The 15,160-nt window shown below is 39.9% G+C and overlaps 1 protein-coding gene across 2 annotated transcripts in view; it reads left to right on the top strand.

The window, feature by feature from the left end:
* The first annotated feature begins 9,409 nt into the window (after positions 1 to 9,409).
* Positions 9,410 to 15,160, top strand: part of UACA (uveal autoantigen with coiled-coil domains and ankyrin repeats) — a 97,327-nt gene continuing 91,576 nt past the window's right edge. For both annotated transcript variants that reach the window (XM_047767195.1, XM_047767197.1), the window contains exon 1: positions 9,410 to 9,667. In XM_047767195.1, coding sequence (XP_047623151.1) covers positions 9,587 to 9,667 — 81 coding nt within the window. In that variant the 5' untranslated portion in view covers positions 9,410 to 9,586. The remainder of the gene's footprint in view (positions 9,668 to 15,160) is intronic.

Below are 15,160 nucleotides of genomic sequence, written 5' to 3'. Positions count from 1 at the left end.
GACTGAAAGATATTGGTTATTCCATACCTTCTCATTTCTCCTCAAACTTCCAAAATTCCTGATTCCTCACTGCCCATCTTCCTTTTACCTGATGATCATGATTCATGAGAAGACAGAAGCAAACCAGTTGAGACCCTCTTCTTTTCTTTCCACTAAGTATACCAACCTGTATGTATCTATGTTTTTGGCTTTCCTTCCTGTTACCACAGATGGTGAGTTCAAGCCTCTATCTGAGGAATCAGATCCTCTTTTGCCTTCCCAAGGACTTAACTCCTATGGATATCCCCTTTCTCTATTACATCAGCCCTACTCTACTGGATCGTTCTCCTCCCAGCCTACAAAAAATTTTTAGTATTTCCCACCTCAAAATAAGACTTTTACTGACCGCTTGTTGCCCTTCAGCCACTATCCCTTTCACACCACATTGGTTATAGTCTCCACCTCATTACCTTCCACTCTCTCTTGACCCTACTCTAGCCAGACTTCTCTCCCGCAAACTGTTGGAACTTGTTTTGTTAGGGCTATTGGCACCATCCCTGATGCCAGACCCAAAGGTCTCTCATCTGTCTTGGGGCTTTCCCATCTTCCAGCACTACCTGGTGAGGCCGACCTTTGAAAACCCATTCTCCCTTGGCTGCTGCATCATCACACTCTGGTTTTCTGCTGGCTCTCCAGCCATTCCTTCTCATTCTCCTCCTTGCCTTCCCCTCTGCTTGTTTTTGAAATGTTACAGTGCCTACACCTTAGCCGTTGGCCCTCTTCTTCCTTAATAGAGCTCATCTGGCCCCATGGCCTTAAAGTCCTTTTCTTTGCCTTTGATTCTCAAATCTGTATCTCCAGCCCCACTTCTCTAATGAGTTTCACTCTTGCTGTTTAGACAATTTACTTAATATATCCCCACTTGGATGCCCAATGAGAAGTTCAAATCAGCATGGCCAAAAATGTAAAACTTAACTTTCCTTGGGAACATAGCTTCTGTAGTCAATCCCACTCAGTCAGTGGTGCCACCATCCACCTAGTTGCTTAATATCTCTTCTTTGTATCCACTCTACGAGCAGGTCAGTTCTGTCTCTAGACTGTATCCCAATCCTCTTCATACCCTCTTGCTTCCCCTCTTGGTCATTCATGATCAGTTCTTCCTACAGAAACAGAAAAATCTTTTTAGTATGTAAATAAGATGTTATCATCCTTAGCTTAAATTAGCTTCCTATTAGAGTCTTAACTAGCTTCCTATTAGAAAACAATCCAAAATCCTTACTTTGGTCCACAAGCCTCTACCTGTGTTGGCCCCAGCCTGCTTCTCCAAACTCATCTTGCTTATATTTGGCTCTCCTCTTTTTTTTTTCTTTTCCTTTTTAGGGCTGCACCCACAGCATGTGGAGGTTCCCAGGATAGGGGTCTAATCAGAGGTGTAGCTGCCGAACTACGCCAGAGCCACAGCAATGCAGAATCCGAGCCACTTCTGCCACCTACACCACAGCTCAGAGCAAAGTCATATCCTTAACCCACTGAGTGAGGTCAGGGATTGAACCTGCAACCTCATGGTTCCTAGTCAGATTTGTTTCCGCTGCACCACAAGGGGAACTCCCCCCATGCCAACCCCTGTTCTCCTTATGCTCCAGCCACCCTGGCCTTCAGTTTGTTCCTTCAACATGCTAAGCTGGACCTCCCCTTTGAAACTTTGCATTTGCTATTTCCTCTGCCTGGAGTGTTCTGCCTCCACATCTTCACTTGGCAGGCTCCTTTCAGTCCTTCAGACTTTAGTTCAGAGTTACTCCTCCAAGAGACCTTCCTGGACTGCCTAATTGGACTACCTAATCTATATTAGTCTCCTCCTCTCTTGTTCTCTAGAACATTATTTTCTTCACCTAACACTACCTGAATTTATCTTGGTTTCTCCTCTGTGTGTTAACATTTTCTCCTCCTTTCTAACACTCTTGGTAAAATTAAGCTCCAGGAGAACAGAACATTTGTCTATCTTGTTCCCTTTTGTCTCCCCAACACTGTCTCACACATCATCTGTGTCTAACCAACAATTGCTGAATGAATGAATGAACATTCTGGACCCCTGACAAAGACATTTCTAAATCCTGCAAGAGTAAACGTAGGTAAGGAAATCATCTACTACGCCGTTAACTGTTCTGTATGTAATGCCACGTCCATATGAGGAATGTATTCTAGAATGCAGCATCAGGAGAACTTTCCCTCTGTTGAGAACCTGCTGTGCCTTTTTCTTTCCCCATATTAAAGCTGTCATTGATTTTTGCCATTTTTATTTTTCCCTGGCTATTAGGAAGTAAAAACTAAATTTCAAACCCAGGACAGCAATAATAGTTGTTTTAACAGTCAACATAAATTCTTCCTTCCTCTAGTCTATTTCCTACTATTATTATGGGAATTACGGTAGTGAGATTTATAGTAAATTACCTCAATTTCTTTTTGGAGAGAAGTGTGACTTAAAGGAAAGTATTTAAAGTGTTGACATCTAGTGTTGACTTGGGGCAACGTGATGTTGGATGGGAGCTTTCTGGCCATAAGGCTTTATTCTGTAGTGTCAGTGACCTTTGCTGTTGTTAGCGATTTGCTATGATCCATTTTTGGGGATTCCTCAAGGTTACTTTAATTAGGTTTACTTGCCAAATCATGGCCCAACCCTCTGGGCGTTAGTGTTGTTAGGCTTATTGTATTTGTTGACTCAATGAGTGTCACTTCAGAGTTATGAGCCCAAAAGTTGATGCATATTGAGAGTTTATTATTGCCTTTATATCTCAGGAGTGGAAAAAAATATTTCTTTTACTTTAGCCTTCATATGCTATGCCTTGAACTTAGGCAGATTCATGAACTACACCCTCCTAAAGTTCAAAGGAGCTGTTCTTAATTGTTGTTTAGGTCTAGGGATGGCTTTGAAGTTTATGGAGCATAATATATAATGCTTCTCCCTAGCATCACAAAATTAAAATATAACTCTTTTGAAGTCCAGAATATGTTGATATTTTAATTGATTAGTTCTTTTACATATTTTGCTTGTATTGTAGCAACAGCATCCATTAAACAGCAATAGGGAAAGCATACGTTGATCCATTATTATTCAATGTCTTGATGTTTATACTAAGTCTATATCGATGATGTAAAGAATATATGCATGGTTAATTTATGAGGGCATGATAGTAGACAAATCTCTTTGAATAGTTAAAGTATGCTTTTAAGACAGCCCTTGCGGTTATATATGCAGTATGGAATAATGCCACTGGATATAAGAATTGTACCTTAATTTAGAATTTTCTCTCAAATAACCATTGTAATTAAGTATTAATTAGGAGTTCCCGTCGTGGCGCAGTGGTTAACGAATCCGACTAGGAACCATGAGGTTGCGGGTTCGGTCCCTGCCCTTGCTCAGTGGGTTAACGATGCAGCGTTGCCGTGAGCTGTGGTGTAGGTTGCAGACGTGGCTCGGATCCCGCGTTGCTGTGGCTCTGGCGTAGGCCAGTGGCTACAGCTCCGATTTGACCCCTAGCCTGGGAACCTCCATATGCTGCGGGAGCGGCCCAAAGAAATAGAAAAAAAAAAAAAAAGAAAGAAAAAGTATTAATTAGAAATTTGATACATTTTTTTTGTTTTGTTTTTAGGGCTGTACCTGAGGCATATGGAAGTTCCCAGGCTAGGGGTCGAATTGGAGCTACAGCTGCTGGCTATGCTACAGCCATAGCAATGCTGATCCTTAACCCGCAGAGCAAGGCCAGGGATCGAACCCATGTCCTCATGGATATTAGTCGGGTTCGTTAACCACTGAGCCACATTGGAAACTCCAAATATTGGTACAAGCAGTCTTGAAGAAGGCACATGCTGGAAAATTTTTTTGTAAGTTATTCTTCTAGAAAGCAAAAGTTGGAGTCTTTTGGTAACCAAATCCGAACATATATACATACATACATAATCCTGTATGATATTATAAAAGGAACTGATTTTTAAGATTAACCTTTGAAATAGAAATTTACCCACACTAATATGGGATTGATTATTTTGTATAAAAATTAGGGTTTACATAAAGATTTATTAATTTGTAAAGTTATCTTATAAAAGAGTTCCAAACAATACTTAAAAATAATATAATATATAAGCGTGTATAATTTAAAATATAATATCTGATATGGATAATAAGTTGTGTTTACATATAACTTTACTAGAGCATCTGTCCAAAATTTTGCCTATGACTTTCCTTTCAGCATAACTTAAATTATAATAGTCAATAATAATTTTAATATAAGTGACTGTAAGATCATTGTTAACTGTGTATCATAAAGTTTGGGACATTTACCAGGCATATCTGAACATGAGATTTACATTGGCTTATTCTGTCTGGAATGTCTTTTCATTAGTATGAGTAGCAAGGATCGACATGGAGTAATTAATGGTATACCAGGCACATAATTTACTAAATTTACTAGTAATTATTCAATCAAGAGATTTACCTTGCTAGAATTTTAAAAGGTCCCTGGAGATCTGGAAGGGAAAAAATCATAAGGAGGACACATAAGACTGTCATTTAAAATCTATAGAGATAGTCTCTGTTTGCCATATTTTCACTTCAAAAGTAAGAAACTTTTCTATGCCAAGTCTTCAAAGTCTTTTGGCTCATTGTTTGTGTATATCCTGGTGTGCTGGCCAAGATAAGAAAAATCCAAGGTCTGGAATCTAGGAAAGTTTACTATGGAAGTCAGATGGTCACTGATTCCTGGACCAGATGCCTTGAGTTTATCTGGGTTCCAGTATGAGTAGCCTGTTTTAAAAGAGGCAATCTAGAGCTTCTGCCAGGTGCACTCAAGGCCATCAATCTCATAAAGTGAGGCCACTGGTATTTCGTGCTTTGTATAATCGACTCGATAACAAAGGTTAATTTTCACCAAATGAAACAAGTTGGATTTTTTGACATTAAACGTGAATTTAGAGAAATCAGTGTGAGTGTCTTAGCTGCTTTTAGGTGTAAGCTCAATTACATCAGGGAAGGCTGGTTTTGTTCCTGACCCTGCCCCTCCCTACTTTTTGGCTCCCTCTTTCAGTATTGAAACTAATGACACACTTGATGTGTCATAGGTGAATGACAGTATAAATGCCAAGGAGGACAGAGAGTTAGATAGAAAGCAGCCCTCTTTAGGAGATAATTGGTAGGCTCAAGACTGCTAAAGCAGAGCATAAACCAAACCCTCAGCGGAGGAGACAAAGGAAGTTTCTGTAAGTGGGGAAGCAGCTATCTCCTCTTCCCACTTTTCTTCTTCCCATTCTGGTTTTCCAGGATGTAGTCATTGGAGAGTTTACTAGAAATGCAGATGGTTTTAAAATTAGTGTCAGAGATGACCTATTTATTTTTTTAAAGCTCTCTTATGCAGTGTGTTTAAAGTTTGGCTGTGCAAGAGAAGAGGGTGTGAGTTCTGCCTCATGTCTTTCATTCCTGGGGCTGCCCTGTGAGTTGTGCGTGGGGGTGCCTTTCATCGTGATCCCATGGCCACACATGATTCTGCCACCTATCTGCTTTGGTACCTGAGCTGAGAGAGAATGACTGATGTCTTGGGCTCCTCCATGAAATTACTGACTGACTTTGTTGGCTGGGTTCCCTGGGGCTACCAGGAGTGGCAGGAGGCTCTGAAAACAAAGAAGGAAGTTGTTGGACATGAATCTCATCTCCGAAGATTGTCTGGAAGGAGATCTTCCAGTTTGAAGGGGGATCATTTTAAGAGTAAAAGTTTGATTCTGTGTGTTTAATTGTCTTTGTCATTTTTCTGCCATTATCATCACGTCATTATCAGTGAACATCTCCCAGTGGTGCTTTCTTATCTACTCTGGCTGGTCCCCTGTTAATCCTTTGCCTCTATGTTCCTTTTCAGTGCACTCACTGAAGCTTCTCCAACTTGGGTACCCTGCCTTCATGCAAACTCATTCCTGAGCTTTCCTGAATGAATACCACCCACATCAGTGATCTGACCAAGTTCAGTTACTTGTTTTCCAGTTGAGCTGTGTATGTTAGCTTTGCTCCCCAGTCTAGAACACAAATTCCTTGACAGCAGGGCCAAGGGATAGAGGTGGTAAGGACACTCAATTTTCTCCTTCTGTATTCTTGAGATATCTTTACATTGTGCATGTATAACTTATTAAAATAATTTTTAAAATGCATTTCCCTTCTGGGTTTCATATATGATAAAACTTAAGCAAAACAAAAACAAAAACTCCAGTAGATTCAGTGTGGTACTAAATAAATTCCATCTAGATTTGATAAGTGCTTTTTGCTTTGAAGGAAAGATAAAAATAAATAATAGTGATAATAGTTAAAAAAACGGAACCTGTCTGGCTGAATGCTAATAATAGTGACTTTACTTCATGTAGGGAGCTTCCAGATCAATATAAAAAAGACTTACTGCACATTCAAACCAGTGCTATTTACTTGGCTGCTCTCAAATAGGAATAAGCAACATCAGCTATCAGGTTTCTAGCCTGGAAAAATCCATAAAGGCCGCTGGACATAGACACCATGGGGACATTGTGCAGACGGTTCATAAAAATATCTTGCCCAACATTTTTGGAAACTGATGCAAGCTCTACTTGCGGCTCTGTCTGCTTCCTTGGCTTTATCCAGTAACAATTGAAAAGTGGCCAGTTACCATGGTTATAAGAACTTGGATGCTACAGAAGACACCAAGTATTCACGATAGGGGGAGTACCAGTCTTGTGTTACATGAATGCACACAACAAACAACTATAATTCTCTAATAACTAAAAAGAATACATCCAGCTATTCAGACATATTTATTGAGCACCTAGGACATGCAGAGCATTCTAGGGAATTCAAACATATATCAGTTATTCCCTGGCTTTATGGAGTTTGAAGTCTAGTAGTGAAGTAATTTTAGAACATATGTATTAGGAGTTCCTGTCGTGGCTCAGCAGGAATGAATCTGACTAGAATCCGTGAGGATGCAAGTTTGATTCCTGGCCTTACTCAGTGGGTTAAGGATCTGGCATTGACGTAAGCTATGGTTTAGGTCGCAGACTCAGTTTGGATCCTGCGTTGCTGTGGCTGTGGCGTAGGCTGGCAGCTACAGCTCCAATTCGACCCCTAACCTGGGAACCTCCATATGCCACAGGTGCGGCCCTTAAAAAAGACAAAAAACAAACAAACAAAATACATATGTATTATACCATTTGAGAGGTTCAATTTAATCATTCTAAGGATGGAGTGATCACTTTCAGTTGAGTGATCAGAGAGGAGGCCACTTGGATGTGATTTAAAAACCAATTTTTACTGAAGTATAACACACAGAAGTATATATATCAGAAAGACTACAGGCTAACGGAATTTTCTCAAACTGAGCACATTAGTTATGTAACTAGCACATTACTTATATAAATAGGATAGTACAATAGTCCAGAAGCTACTTGTGTCCTCTTCCAATCATTCTTGGAATAAGAATAATCAATCTTGGAGTAAGATTTTGTTAGACAAATGTAGAAAGAGAGAAAATTACTGGAGGAAACATGTGGAAATCGAAAGGCAAGACCCATGTTTGAGGAATGGGCTGAAGAGTTATTTGCTCAGAGTGCCAGCTGGAGAACAGGGTTGGGTTCATGTTGTAGAGCCTTAAATGCCAAGTAAAGGAGTTAAATTTTATTCATAAACTGCTGAAGGTTTTTGAGCAGGGGAGGAATATTTTGTAAGTTTTTTTTTTAAAATATTATTTCACATTTGAATTGCTTTTGGTCTTTATTTATTTTGTCTTTTTAGGGCTGCACCTGTGGCATATGGAGATTCCCAGGCCAGGGGTCGAATCAGAGCTGTAGCAGCTGGCCTATACCACGGCCACTGCAATGTGAGGTCCGAGCTGCATCTGCAACCTAGACCACAGCTGATGGCAATGCCAGATCCTTAACCCACTGAGCGAGGCCAGGGATCGAACCTGGGTCCTCATGGATCCTAGTCATATTTATTTCCACTGAGCCAAAACGGTAACTCCTTTTGTAAGATTTTAAATATTGTAGTTTATTGGTGATGGGAGAGGTGAGACTAGAGGTCAGGTGACACGGTGGAAAACTTCTATAATATCCAGGTATGAGATGATTTTTGGCTCTGCAGTGGCAGGTGAGGACAGAGTAACTAGCCATCTACAGACACTATAAAAAGCCAACAAAACTCAGTGGCTGTGGTCTTGAGGAAGGAGGAGGAGTCAAAGAAAATTTCCTTCCATGGAACTAATCAAGAGAAAATTTAATACTTTTCTCAGGTATTTCCTTGCTACTATTTTTTTTCTTTAAGGTTTAACACGATCTTTTAATGTTGTCACTCTGAGAGAGTTCTGAAACCTTTCTTAAGCTGTTTGAATAAAACCTTGAGTTATTCTAAGGAGACTCCAAAGAAGCAACTGACCTTTCAGACAAAAAGAGTCCTTTGTTAGTCAGAAATGTGGACTGCTTGTCTTTTCAAATGGGTGAATGCTAGAGTAAACATTTTTGCTGGGAAAAACTGACTTCAAGGAAGATTTTTGACGTCACCATAACAACAAATTATTGGGAGTTGCTCGCTTGCCTGCTTACCCATACTTCCCTTAAATGATTCTCATTAATCCGTATTTCAGGGTAGGATGAATTAATCTCATCATATGCTTTTACCCGTAATATTTTTCTACACAAAAATTTTTTTGGAAGAAAAGACTAATTTTTTTTCTTTGACAGCATTTTATATCACTGGCTATGTGGGCTATTTTTCATTAACTCTCCCCTCCCCCCTTCTTCTTCCCTCCAAAGCAGTGGTTCTGGACTCAACAAATAAGTATTGAGCACCTGACATGTGCTTTGATTTTCTATAACGTTCTTTCAAAGTCTCTTCTTAACTATTTGTCCTTCTGTGCAACCATCACCTTATTCCTTAGAGAACGTTTTTTTGTTTGTTTTTTTTCTGGAGTTTTTGATGCGTGTGGTTGTTTCCCGATATTGGGATTTGTGTAGTAAAATATCAGCTAAGTAGTTCTTGAAAGCCGGCGTATATGCTGGTTACCGGGAGTCCTTTCTGGGACCAGAAAGGAGGAAGGGAACTTCACTTGAGGAAGAGCACGTGGGTGGGAAGAGGAGGACAATCCGGGAAGATGAGAGCTGGTGGATGCTAGAACCCATGCTCTCTCTAAACCTCAAGCTCCATCACCTAGGTAGGCGGGCGCCGTTGGCCTACAGCGTGCCTCTTTCGTCTCTCCACACCGCTGGTCGCCTACCTCCGCCGGTCCGCTCGCTTAAGTTCCAAACTTTTCCTCCAACAGGGAGAGGAAGGGTGTTATTAAATTTGAAAGGGAAGTCCCTCCCTCTTCCCGGATTCCCATTGGTCGGGGTCGGCCCCATCCCCGTCAGGGTGGCGGGCGGATTGGCTGTGGGAGGGGTGCCCCGCCGCGGGCCATGAGCCGACTGCCGCCAGGAGCCCCCAGGTGGCAGGTGGGGCTGGGACAGCCCGTGCCGTCGCCGCCTCCTCAGCGCGCTCGCAGACAGCAGACTTTTAAGGTTCGCGCGCGGATCCGGCGCGCCGCGCTCGGCGGGCGCGGCACTGTCAGGACGGGACATGAAGAGCCTTAAGTCTCGCCTGAAGAGGCAGGATGCGCCCGGCCCCACGCCGTCCGGCGCGGTCGCCCCCGCCAGCGCGGTGAGTCCCGCGGCCCGTGTGCTCCCCGGGCTCCCGGTACTGCCCTCCCGCGAGCCGCGAAGTCCTCCTCAGCTCTGCTCTCTCTCCGAACGTCCTGCTGGGCCGGCTCGAGGACGACTCCTCCCTCCTCAGGCCAGAGCTTTGCGTCGCCCCGGAGACCCTGAGAACCCTTCCCGCCACTGCCCCCGGGCCTCGACCGTCCCCTTCCCTACCCCTCATCCCCAGGTCTCTCAGCTCCTGGCCTTGGGGATTGGATTGCCCCCTCCTCCTCCGGCCGGTGTTTCTGGGTTGTCCTCCATCCGGCCCCTTTCCAGCGATTTCCCCCCCCCCCCGCCACGCCGCCCGCTTCTCCCGTGCTGGCCCCCACTCCCGACGCCCGCGTTGTCCCCGCAGGGCTCGGAAGGGAGGCCGGTGCCCCTCTGTCCCTGGGGTTGCGGGCCGGGCGGGGGCTGGGCGCCCCGCAGTCCAGGTGGGCAGGGCAGCGGACCCGGCGCCGCCCCTCCGGACTCCGGACCTTCCGTGGGTGAACGCTGCCCGGCTGGGTGGACTTCGTGTGCTGGCTGCTGTCGTGAGGTCACTAGGAAAGTTTGATTTCTGAGTGAGGCAGATGGAATCGGGCATAGTTGTAAAGACAAAGCCCCAAGTGGGGGGTGATCCTGGAAGTGGTGGTGAAATTGGGAAGGTGGTTGTTCTGTGGGCCCGTGTAAGTCTCACCTGTGGGACAGACCAGTGTAGACCTCCATTCGGCGTTGATCTGCATCCCGGCCTCGGTGTGCACGCTGAGTTCTCCGGGCCTCTCATTAGTTGGCAGTAGAATAGCAGTCTTGAAAAACAGCCTGACCGCAGATGCTGGAATTTAGATAATTTGGCAGGTTAGAAGAATAGCTATATAATCAACATTCTACATTGTTAGAATAAACGTTATTTTAAAAGTCTTGAAGCGTCAGAAACGTAAAGGAGATATAATGCTCAAACTACCTGGTCGTCTATTGGGAGTGAGTAAAACGGACCTTAATAGTTTTACATAGGTTTTATCAAATAATTATATAGTTTTTATAAGAATACTAATTAATCTCCTTTGGCTTTTGAGTCAATTTAGAATTGTGCTTTTCCACCTGACTACTTCAAGGATGATTTTACTTGGGCTTAAAGGAAATTGTGGCAAAACTAGGCCCTTTAATTCTCAATTGAAAGAAAGAAAAAGGTAGCTTCAGATGGCATGGTATTTGATGATTTGATGTTTAATAAAGCAGGAATTTTTTTTATTAGCCCCTAGAAGGGGTAATTACTTCTATACTATTTTTTAAAATAATAAATGACTGAAACGTCATTTATTGATAAGTCACTAACTAGAAGTTGAAGACAACTTCTTTGTAGTGCAGGTTGTGTTTTCAGCTTTAAAGATATACTTTTATAGGTTTATTGACTATATTTTACCCTGTTTGGTTTTCTCTCAGGATTCACATTCCACCTGGAGGTTTATACACCTTAATTTTATACGGTTTTCTCTTCTAGAAATGCAAAGTATTTAGTTGTTACTAGTATTATCAGCATGCCAGTTTGCATTTAATACCTTTGGAAGGTGAAGTGCATCTCTCTGAGCTTCAATCTTTAGCACACTGCACTGAGCATTCTGTTATTTTTCTTAAGATAACAGCATAAAAACAAAGAGAAATACATGGTATGAAAGAATAAAACCTACCTGCTTAGAAAAAGTGAACATCTTTCAGTTTTAAATATTCAGATAATTTTTGTAAAATATTTAAATGAAAATAAATGAGTGTGATGACTGATAAAACCAAACCAAGCATTGATAGAGTGTAATAAATGCACAGGCGAAATAGGTTCCTGATGCTTTTCAGTCTATAAACCATAATCCCTAATGTCAGATTTGGTCATATGTGTATGTATTGCTGTGATTGAGCATCTTTTTTTTTTTTTCTTTTTGCCTTCAGAAATATTTAAAATTTTTATTTATTTGGTTTTGAATATATTATATAGCATGGCTTAATATTTAAAATGAACAAAAATGTTTGCAACAAAAAGCCTCTCTCCCAGGTATTACCCTGTACTTCCCTCAGTTCTTCAGAGGTTACTGGTGTTATCAGTTGCCTGCATGTTCCTCTAGAGTTTAGCATATACAAGCAAATATTAATATAAATATTCATTCATCTTTTATAGAAGGGTAGCACACTCAGCTCACTATTCCTTGTTTTTTAAAAACTGTAGTATCTAGGCCCATTCAGAAGATCTTCCCTCAAATCTTGCCATAATATACAATGTTGCGATGAATAAGCCTGTATATATTTCAAGTGTGTGTGTATGTATGTATGTAACCTTGTAAGATCAGTTCCTAAAAGTGGAATTGCTAGGTTAAAGGATATGTGCATTTGTAATTTTTCAGAATGTTGGTAAATAGCCTTGTGTGTCATGTGCGAGAATTATTTTTTCCCTCCTTTTTTATTTAATGTCGTTCAGATTTTTAATTTTTGCCAGTGTGATAGGAAAATATGATATCTCAGGATAGTTTGAATTGTATTTCTTTATGATGATGCAGTTAAGCATCTTTTCATATTTTTAGGAGCCCCTTGCATGTTCTTTTCTGTGAACAGTTTACTCTTTCCATTTTTCTATTGGGTTGCTGATTGCTTTCCTCTTCATTTATGTGTACTTTGTATCGGGGAAATTAGCCCTTTAATATCAGGGAAATTAGCCTTTTTAATATGAATATCTTTCTTAATTGATTGTCTTATGACTTTGTTTATGGTGGCTTTTGTTATGCCAAAAGTGGTTATACATTTGAATTTATAAACCTTTTATTTTGTGACTTAGATTTATGTTTTATCATGGCCTTTCCACTCTGCAATATTAAGCAAAAAGAAAAAAAAAACCCTAGTTTCTTTTAGTTTTCTATTTCATTTTTTTTTGTATTTAATTCTTTAATATATATAGAATTTATTCTGGTTTAAGGTAAGAGGTATACATCTTTCTTTCTTTTTTCTTCCTACTTCCCCTACACCCCCAACCCAGGCATGGCTATCTAATTGAATCTTTTTTTTTTTTTTTAATTTAATTTTTTTTTTTATTTTCCCACTGTACAGCAAGGGGGTGAGGTTATCCTTACATGTATACATTACAATTACATTTTTCCCCCAGCCTTTCTTCTGTTGCAACATGAGTATCTAGACAAAGTTCTCAATGCTATTCAGCAGGATCTCCTTGTAAATCTATTCTAAGTTGTGTCTGATAAGCCCAAGCCTAATTGAATCTTAAAGCATTCATTTCATCATCATGGAAATGATCACAATTTGCACAACTTTGAGGAAAAAATTTTAAAATGTGTATTTCATAAATAGTTTTCTTCATGTATTTAAGTTTATCGGGAGACATATTAGAAATAGACTGAGGGATATAAATATTTTATGATATAATATGTGGATATAGCATATTATTAGCTTAATATGCTAAATTATACTTACATGTAGATTATGTGGAAGAAAAAAGGCATTTCAGATATTCTGAATATTAGAAATGTTCAGAAAAAATATGTCAATGAGTGGTTATAAGTATGTCAATGAATTTAGAGTTCACTAAGTGGGGGTGTGTTTATACACGTAAATAAATATAGTTCCCAATTATAAATTGTGCATAAAATACATTTGCGAGTCCTTTACTAGCTAAATCTGGAGATAACTGAACCTTTTAATTATAAAATAAGACAATTTTTGTTACATTTATTTTTAATTACTAAATTGGAGCTTCAGATTTCTGAAAGGGATAATTAAATGACTGTAAATGCTATTTCAGATCTAGTCAATTATATGTACAGTCAGTTATGTGCACAATTATATGTACAATGAGAATAGGCTTGTTCCATTTCCATCTAGTTCAGATTAGGAAATTTGAGTAGTAATTAAAATTTAGAGACTATAATTCCAGAATTACTGCAAACCAGTATTGCAAGCAGACAGGTTGGAAGAGGGTTCCACTTTAAATTGTACTTGTATTAGTAATCTCTGACCTGGGAGGTTTCACGTGATTATTTTTTTGCTGCCCTTTCTTTAGGCTACTCTTAAAATGGGGCAGTGAATTTTATACATCAGTCACCAAAAATGTTCTAAAGCATCTTCTCAATGTCTCTGAAAAAATATTGGTATTTTAAAAGAATTTGGAGTTTCAAATATAGCAACTGAAAAAAAAGTCTTCAAAAAACTTCTTTTAGTTCCCACCAGCAGCCAGTGTTTGAGCTATTTAGAGAGCATAAAGGATTAAATATGATTTTGTTTTAGTTGTGATTTTGAGAATGAGGCATTTGTGTTTTACATGTAGGGATATGTGTATGTTTGAAAAGATGTTAATATTATTATATTGATGATTTGGGGGTAATGTGAATAATTAAGATAACAAATTATTATGTTTAGTTTAAACATGATGCTCATGATATTTAATTCAGCATTGTTTATTAATTCTCATTAAATATGCTAACCTTAAATTAAAAATGCTTACTTTAATTAGAGCTTTATTCAGACAGCTTCCTAGGGTTTTCTCTGTGTACTATTTCTTGTGATTCTTGAAGAAAGGTCACAGTAAATAAGCCCCCTTTTATACTTTTGGATTTCAGCCCAGGTCATCATGCTGATTTTTTTTTTTTTAAACAAAACTCTGCCTTTAATTTTTTTTAAATTTTATTTTATTTTGGGGGCTGCACCCACTGCATACAAAAATTTCTGAGCCAGGGATTGAAACCCAAGCCACAACAGTGTCAAGACCTGATCCTTTACCCTCTGCGCCACCAGGCAACTCCCCATCATTCTGATTTTAATTGTTGAATTTTATTATAATACCAAAGCAGAAGGATTGAGTTGCTTTGGTATGTCTTCTAGTACATAATGAGTCCAGGAACTTAAAAGATAAGTAGTCAAGCATTTTAATTACTTGTTTTAATAAGAGTGGAATAATAATTGTATATTTATTTAATGCATGTCATACACATTTTTCAAATTTAAAATCATTAGTTTGATAATAAGGCAGTTGCCTTATTTAGTTTGGAAAACATTTATGAAACACATAAGCTAGGCTCATGACTGGATTAATAATTAAATCCTCTTTGAAGAAAATGGATATTCCGGAATTCCTGTCCTAGCACAGTGGAGACAAATCCAACTAAGAACCATGAAGTTGTGGGTTCAATCCCTGGCCTTGCTCAGTGGGTTAAGGATCCAGCGTTGCCATGGCTGTGGTGTAGGACGGCAGCTGTAGCTCTGATTAGACCCCTAGCCTGGGAACTTCCATATGCCACAGGTGCAGCCCTAAAAAGCAAAAAAAAAAGAAAAAAAAAGAAATGGATATTCCAAGTTAGGAGCAGAAAATGTGCAAAATGAGCATGGTGTCCTTTGATATAAGAATGTTGTCAAAGATCACCGCTCTGGAGGGAACCAGCTTGAAGGGGCTCCCACTTGACCAATGATAGGGACAGTTTGATCATCAATAAGG

This window comes from Phacochoerus africanus, chromosome 2, assembly GCF_016906955.1.
Source record: "Phacochoerus africanus isolate WHEZ1 chromosome 2, ROS_Pafr_v1, whole genome shotgun sequence".
NCBI classification, from domain to species: Eukaryota; Metazoa; Chordata; class Mammalia; order Artiodactyla; family Suidae; genus Phacochoerus; species Phacochoerus africanus.
This window is presented reverse-complemented; position numbering and strand designations above follow the sequence as displayed.